The sequence below is a fragment of the Neopelma chrysocephalum genome, unplaced genomic scaffold (genome assembly GCF_003984885.1).
Source record: "Neopelma chrysocephalum unplaced genomic scaffold, ASM398488v2 Primary Assembly neopelma1_97238, whole genome shotgun sequence".
In the NCBI taxonomy this organism is placed as follows: domain Eukaryota; kingdom Metazoa; phylum Chordata; class Aves; order Passeriformes; family Pipridae; genus Neopelma; species Neopelma chrysocephalum.
The window spans coordinates 135,493-143,496 of record NW_020925879.1 but is presented as its reverse complement, the minus strand read 5'-3'; the positions used below and the strand labels follow the sequence as shown (position 1 = coordinate 143,496).

General features: G+C 48.2%; 1 protein-coding gene across 1 annotated transcript; it reads right to left on the bottom strand.

The window, feature by feature from the left end:
- Positions 1-258: 258 nt before the first annotated feature.
- LOC113961546 (GPN-loop GTPase 1-like) lies at positions 259-6,090 on the bottom strand (the record flags this gene model as incomplete). The annotated part of the gene is made up of 6 exons (XM_027671959.1): positions 6,011-6,090; positions 4,907-4,944; positions 4,297-4,375; positions 4,099-4,193; positions 2,386-2,431; positions 259-345 (listed from the first exon to the last, which is right to left on the bottom strand). Coding segments are annotated over exons 2-6 (342 nt in total), but the record flags the coding sequence as incomplete, so codon positions are not given.
- Between the last annotated feature and the right edge of the window lie 1,914 nt (positions 6,091-8,004).

Sequence of the window (8,004 nt, the reverse complement as noted above, 5' to 3'; positions counted from 1 at the left end):
TTTTCTTCTCTTCCGTTTAAACATAGTTTCCTGTATTTCACCTTGTGTCTGTTGTCTCTTGTCCTTTCCCCACGCACCAGTGAACAGAGTCTGCTGCTTGCCTTCCTTACACCCTCCTACAGGCATTTATACGCATCAAAAATATTCTCCTTGAACTTTCTCTTCTCCAGGCTTTTAGGAGAGGTAATAAAAATTTACCTTCAATGAACTGTAAAATTCATCCAACACTTAACTCATAGAACAAGTCAGGTTACTGACATAGGAGGTCTCTTGATTCAGGACATCCTGAGAATTCTCAAAGTCCTGCATCCATTCCACTGCAAAACTGTGGTCAATTATGTCAGTCTGGAAGGAGAAGGGAAAATATTCAGAAGTAACAATCTTACCCTTAGGCTGTTAAGTGGACAAATGAAAAAAAATCCATGTTAAATTTATTTTTAAAATGTTGATCTTTTAAAAATATTCAGCCCTGGTCTGAAGTTTTGCAAGTTCACTTTTTATCAAATCAACTATGTGAATACAGAAAGAGAAGACAAACAACCACTTCTCCAGGTTTAGGAAGGCAACAGTTGTTTAAGGAAACAATTGCAACTCTAAAGCCTCCTATGGTTTTACTGGAAAGGGGCATCCAGAAATTGCATACTGCACAATGAAGTTTAAGGTGTAAATAGTAGATCATACGATTGAGGCCAGACAAGAACAACCCTCATTGAAGATCCCCAGCTTTCCTGATTGCCTGGGGGCCGGGGGAGTGAGGGCCACTTCCATGCTGGGTAACCCCACGGGATCTTTATGAAAGTGAGCTGTGTTCTGGCCCAAAGAAGTTATGAACTAAACTCAGTGCAATACAACTGACACAAACAGGTGAGATGGTTCCACAATTTTACATGGATTCATATGAAAACAGCGTATTACAGAGTTTCATAAACATCTTGCCACATGCATATCCACTCTTCGCACAATATGAGGTGCCTAAAACTCTGATATATTTAATTCCCCTCACCAATGGGAAGGAGGAAGATAGATGAAGTATTACCTAGCATTACTCAAGAGATTTGAGATGGAACTGAATCCACCAAGGGTCAAAGCCTGACTACTTAAAGTTACCTTGAATTAATTCGGTAAAGAAAATTAAATCACCTCCACGCATTACTTTTTTCCCTCTCCAAATCTTAAAATTCTTTACATCTATGGGTTTGTCACTGCACATATATCCCAGTTCCCCGGGGTTCTTCCATTCTTATCAAGAGTCAATTTTTAAAAATTAAATTTAATTAAATTTTGTGAAAAATTCTTCCAATGCTATTGGCTTTACTTTTTAGCAAAAGCTAAACATGAGATCAAAATGAAGTTTAAAGTTATGAATCCTAAGCCTCAGGCCTACCTTTCCTTACACACACAGTGCCACTTCTTTTAGTCTTTCAAAAAGCATATTTTCTTCAGAGAGACTTATTTTCCTACCTCATGCCTTTTCTACAGAAATCAAAAGCTAGAAAGCTTATTCTAATATTACTGTCTAGAGTCAGAAAGAAAACAGTGTACAAAAAGTTGCTCAGTAAGCAAGCAGATACCAAAGATACGCATGGTTTGGGTCACAGGGCAGATGGGTGGAGTTGGAGCACAGCAGACACTAATCCTACTGGGCTGGTGGGAGGGAAAATATCCCAGTCAAAGCATGCATATGTGTGTGCACACACAAAGCTTGCTGAGTTGAGGATACAAACACAAAGGATGCCTGTGGAGAACAGTTACATCAAAAATCTAACAGAATTCTTTTACTATCTGAAATTATCACGTTTAATGATATGGCTGTTAAGCTCAAAAGCATTAAGGCTACAAGTTCCTTACACAACAGTGGATGTGTATTCTTAGACTAGTAAGTATCTGCTCTCTAGCAAATACTGCACCAAACATCTTTTCTAGGTTTTGCCTGCTACAACAGGTGAGACTCCTCAGTCAAAACAGGCAGGGGTTACACCATTGCCACTGCGAGTCATCAGTCTGCTGCTGAGGGGAAATCATTATTAATGAAGACAAATATTCTGGGAAAACTGGGCGTGTAAGCACAGATTCTGGCATGACCTTACCCTTTTTTTACAGAGTTACGTTTCCCTTTCATCCAGGCTTAAGCTGCAAAACACGTTTCAAATTGTTAGCACTGTCTCTGATTTGAACATTTGGGTGCAACTGCCCATCCCTGATTATTCTTGTGCACTTGGATACCAGATTAAAGATCCTTTTTACATTCAGTTATCAGCCTGCAGCTCCCTCCCAGCCTCTCTTTTCTAGAAAATTCTATTATTGTGGTAAGACAAAGACACCATAGCAAAGAAGCTAAACAGAACAATGTCCCATGAGGACACAGAAACCAGAGCTTTAACTGACTTTCGTCATGACTACAACGAAAGGTAGCTTTGTCTTGTACAGGATACTGGGGGAGAGACACAAAATAAAAGTTTAATTTAAAACTTCCTAGAATAGAAAGCAATTCAAACATAAGGCAGACAAGACTTGTGCAAAACTGAATACATTTGACTTCAAAGGATAATTATTTTCCTGTGCACCTAATAGAATGTAATTTTCACCCAGGTCCTGCTTACAATCGTCGAACAAAATATGCTCCTCCAAGATGTAAGATATAAAATCTCCTACACACCCAGTCAAGTTTGGTTACCATTTGCTATGATGCTAAGATCCCAGTTTTTAACTCTCCATGCATTTTACATTTGACTCAAACCTTAGGTTCTGAGAGATTATTTGTGAACTGAGCAATGAATTCAAATAACACAGAACATCTATAAAGCAAAATTACTTTGACACATGAGCTGACATATTCATTTCACTGTATATATTCTACGATCTTTTTCTCAAACTAATGTCAGAAAACGCAATATGCAGTAAGACACAGTTTGCACACTCCTATCGTGGTGATATAGCTCTTGACCTTGGTACAAGGATTGAGAGGTTTTTTGAAAACCTTTTACCAACATTTACCATGAATTATGAGAGCTCTAGCTATGTTGATGGTTCCATAGGTATTTAGTCTCTGGGATGACATGAAAGACAACAGATAAATTCATGTACAAAGAAGAAGACAATAAATCAAGAGTTCCGTGCTATGCTGAACTCCAAACAAATTCTGAAGAATCTCTTAAAAGTATCAACAACATTAAAAAATAGAATAAAATACTCTGTATTTACAAGAAGGAGCTTAAACTAGCCTACCTTGATTCATCTTAGATAACTGGGTTTATAAGCAATAGGCAATATGTTAGATCTAATATAACCAGCCTTCCTCACGCTAAGGTCTCATGGATTATTTAATGCTAAGTTTTGACCCAATGACTTCCAGATGTCCATTGGCACCTAAATTATTCTGCTTATCCAATGGGAAAACCACTAAGAGAATAACCAAACCAGCAGACTAAGTGGATAGGAGGCATCCAAGTGCACTTACAAGCACAAATCCAACCATCCCCTGGGCTGCATCCAAACCAGCAGGGGCAGCAGGGCGAGGAGGATGATTCTCCCTTTGTACTCCGCTCTCATCCCACCTGGAGCGCTGCGTCCACCTCTGGGAACCACGGCAGATATGGACCCGGCAGAGTGGGCCCAGAGGAGGTCACCAAAACCATCAGAGAACTAGAAGGCCTCTCCTATGGAGACAGGCCAGGAAGTTGGGGTTGTTCTGCCTGGAGAAGACTTCAGGGAAGTTTTACTGCAGCCTTCCAGTAAATAAAGGGATTTATAAGAAAAATGGAGAGAGAGTTTTTACCAGGGCTTGTAGTGATAGGACAAGGGATAATGGTTTTCAACTGAAAGGGACATACTGACAAAATTTTTTGTGATGGCAGTGGAGAGATATTAGAGCACACTCCACAGGGAAGCTGAGGCTGCCCCATCCCTGGCAGTGTTCCAGGCCAGGCTGGATGGGACTTGGAGCAACCGGGGACAGTGGAAGGTGTCCCTGCCCACGGAAGACAGGGTGGCCTTTAAAGGTCCCCTTCAAACCAAATCACTCTATGATTCCCCTCCAAAATAACTACCAAAGAGACAAAGCGATCAAAGCAGAGGGACTGCACTTCCAGCTTTTCTTACCTGTAGGCATACAGCACGTTGGACAGAAAAGCCATAGGGTTAGTCCTGCCAGAGGTGTCCGGCACACACACAGCAACCGAAGGAAAAGAGGAAGCCTGGGAACACAGAGCAAAAGACATTTAATGAGGAGTACACTGAGCAATAGCCAGGTCATTCACACAGACAGCTTCACTGTCCAGTCATACAAAAAGCACTCACCAAGGCCTCGGGTAGGATGGTTCCTGACGCTGACCATGCGAATACCTCCATTTGCCCTGGGGTGTCAAGAATAACATCCCTGGTAAGAAGTCACCCCCAACAACAAAAAGGGAAAATTAGTGAAGCACAGGATCCTGTTCTGACTAGATTACCACCAGCATTCAATAGCAAATGACGTGACTAGTCTGGTACAGATGAGAAAACCTTCTCCCAAACAGTGATGAGATTTATGGGCACGCTTGAAAATCTCCTGTGAGAAATTCGTAACTAAGAAGTATGTGCTATCTTGAGTTGAAGGCATCAATTTGACAGACACTTAGTACAGCAAACTCTTCAGAAGAAGAATTAATTGCTGCCTCTTTGAACAGTAGGTGAGAGACAATGACAGTCTAATGGAAGACAAGAAAAGCAGAACTGTAATCAGCAGACTTTTCTTCCATCTCTCCCAAGAAAGTCTAGTTTATCTGTTCTAATTCTATGCCCTTTTCTACATGAAACTTAGACCGAGGCTGAAAAAACAACTAGAAGACATGGAGAGAAGCTTTTTAGAATTTCACATGATTTTCCCAAACTAATCCCAGAAAAGCAGAAATCGGTAGAATGTACTCACCTCGATGCATTTTGTCTTTTTTCCAGAAGCTTCATCACCTGATTGAAAAAGCAGAGTATACTTGGTATTTAGGCTCACAACAGGAAACCTTCATCTTCATTTCATAAAAGAAACTACATTAATTTGCACAGCTGCAGGTGTGTATCCAGATATTAAAGCCTTTAAGCTTTTCAGAGGGTGAGAATGCCCTGCTAAGGAAGGCTGAAAAACGCTTGGACCTTGCACAGGTCCAAGACAACCTTGGTTTTGTCTGCGTTCTAGTACCTGGCTAAAGAAACGGTAGAACAACCGCAGTTGTTCCCTGCCTTTTCACTAAGAGATTGCCAGGGGGTGGGCCAGCCTGGACACTCCCGGGGCAGAAACAGCTTTCTGCGCTGGCATCTTTTGTCCGGGAGGAATCTTTGCCCGTGTTCAATTCTGGGAATCGGACTGGCAACACAAGCCAAGTCACCGGCAGAATTCTGGACCTTTGGTCTCCTCGGAGCGCCCACGGCCAGGGGAAAAAGAACATTTGGTTCACTGTCCCGAGGACGGAAACGAACAAAAAAACACCACCAGACTGAATTCACCTGCAGAAGCCCAAATTCACCGAACGCCGGCTCAATTCAGCTGGAACACACTCCCTCGATCACAAGGCATCCTTAGGACGTCTCGAACTCTGGATTTAAGCTCTGAGAAGCCCGTGAGTGACAAAACACTGCAGCTCCCCGCGGGCGCCGCTTCCGAGCCCCCCCCGACCGCCGGGCCCTGAGGCCTCGCAGTCGCCGCCTGGCGGACACGGCCGGGAAAACACTGCAGCCGCGCCCCCCCCACCTTGCAAGACCCGCGGCGCCTTTCGCAAGTCCGGGCCTTTCTTCCCTAAAACCTGCCCTTACCTAGGAAAAGCTGAGCAATTCACAGAGTTGCTGTTTCCATCCCAGCTTCCTGAAGGATTTCTCTCTCCTGGCAGCACAGACAGGGTCCCTGAGGCAGCACAGACCCTCCCCGGGGAACTGCAATGGCAGGGTACATCCGAATCCGGCCCTGTCGCCTGCCGCTCTCTCCGCCCCTTCTCCTGGCGGCGGCACGCAGGTGCGAGTTTCTCCGCAGAGGCGAGAAACTTGCCTGTCGCTTCCCCTGCCTGCAGCCCCCGATGGCCGCGGGAGAGGCAGAAGAGCGGCCGCGCCCCCGCCGGGCCCCGCTTACCCCGGGGACGATCTCCTGGAGAGCCCGACGTCGGATCTGCCGCCGTGGGTCGCTTCCGGAGCGGGAAGGCGGCGGCGCAGCCCCGACAGCATCTCCGGGGCACGGCGGGACCGAGCGGGGCGGGAGCGGGGCGGAACGAGGCGGGCGGGCGGCGCGCGGGGCCCGCCGTCTGCCTGGGGTCCTCGCGCCTCCGCCGCGCGCCGCGGCCCCGTGGCGGGCTGCCCGCGCCGGTGCCTGCCGCCGCCCACGAACCTGCCGCCCGCGCCCGGCGCCGCCGAGCGCGCTGCCCTGTCCCCGCACCGGGAAACAGCGCGGCGAGACGGCGCTGCGGGCGCGGGGCGGGGGTCAGGCAACAGGATAGACGCCTCTCCGAGGGAAGGGGGCCTCTCGCCGCCATCTTTAGTGTGGCCTCGGCTAAGTTCCGGTCCTGGCGGCGCCATCTTTAGTGTGGCCTCGGCGAATTTCCGGGCCGGGGCCGCCATCTTTGTGTACGGCCTTGGAGGACTTCCGGTCAGGGCGCCGCCACCTTTCTGTGCGGCCTCGCAGGAAAGACTTCCGGTCCGGGAGTGCGCCATCTTGGGTGGTGCGCCGTCGAAAACAGGCCGGCGGCTCTCACTTCCGGTGCCTCCCGGAGAACGTCCCTCACTAATTTCTGCGCTTTCGCCTCGAAAATCTTCATGTTATTCCCCCCGCACACACCCCGGGAGAGACGGGAGACCACGAGTCCCGTCGTGCCGCGGGAACCGACCCTTAAGTTGGGCAGGGAGCACTGCAGCGGCACGAGAGCCACTGCGCATGCGTCGCCGGTCCCGCTCCTGGCCGCCCTTAATGACCACGTGATCGCAGTCGTCTCGCTCGTGACTGCGCATGCGCCTAAGTCGCCACCTTGGCTGCCCCCCTACCGCCGCCTCACCACCCGGCTTCGCTCTCTTCCTGCGCGCGCCTCACCCGCTTTTCTGGGGCTCCGCCCTGACGTGACGCGGCTCCCCCTCCGCTTTTTCGGCTCCCCGGGGTTTTCCCACCCACGTTTTGGGGTCCCCTTCTCACATTTTAGGGGTGACCCCCAATTTACGGGTCGGGGTGCCCAAGAAAGGTTTTTCTCTTTTATTTCACTTTTCATTTTATTTCCTTTTTACTTTGCTCGCTTTTATTTTTTTCTTTAATTTTCTTTTGTATTTTACATTTCCTTCTTTATTTCATTAATTGTTTGTTCTCTTTATTTTTCATTTTCTTTTCTTTCTCGTTTGGGTTTCATTTTTTTATTTCTTATTCTTCCAGAGAGGGAAACACTGCAGCTCCTCTGGGCCAGAGAAGGGCTCCCCTGCTCTTCCCTTCAACACAACGCCTGCAATGAGTGCCCTGGAAGCCTGCTCTGCTCATGCCAGGCACCGGGGCTCACCCAGAGGGGCTTTGCCAGCATCCAATGGAAATTACATCGTGGGCAAACGCACTTCCGGCAGGGCTGGACACTCCTGGCCAATGCACCCGGTCTGTGGAAGTCAGACCAGTGATGATCCAGGGGGATTTTCAGGGTGATACTTCCAGGTTTTATTCTCCAGAAACTCCAGTTCTTTCTGGCACCTCTTGCTTCAATGTTTCCCTGTTGGAAGTGGTCACTTAGGCTTTTTGGGGGCCAGATTGCCAAAGCCCGGGCAATCCATTCCCTCCACTACTCCACACCCCCTCGTGCTCAGGGGCCAAGGGGCAGCGGCCTGCCCCACACAGGCCCCGGGACTGGCCTTCAGGCCGTCTGTCCCAAGGCTGGAGTGATCCTGCCATCATCCCGTGGCCACGAGTGGCACAGAAAGCCCAGGGCCAACAGCAACTCCAGGAGCTGCAGGCAGAGGTTATCCCTTCCCAGCTTTTTGGGAGTGGGGGGGAAGGTGCCTTTCCCCATCCAGCAGCAGCAGTCG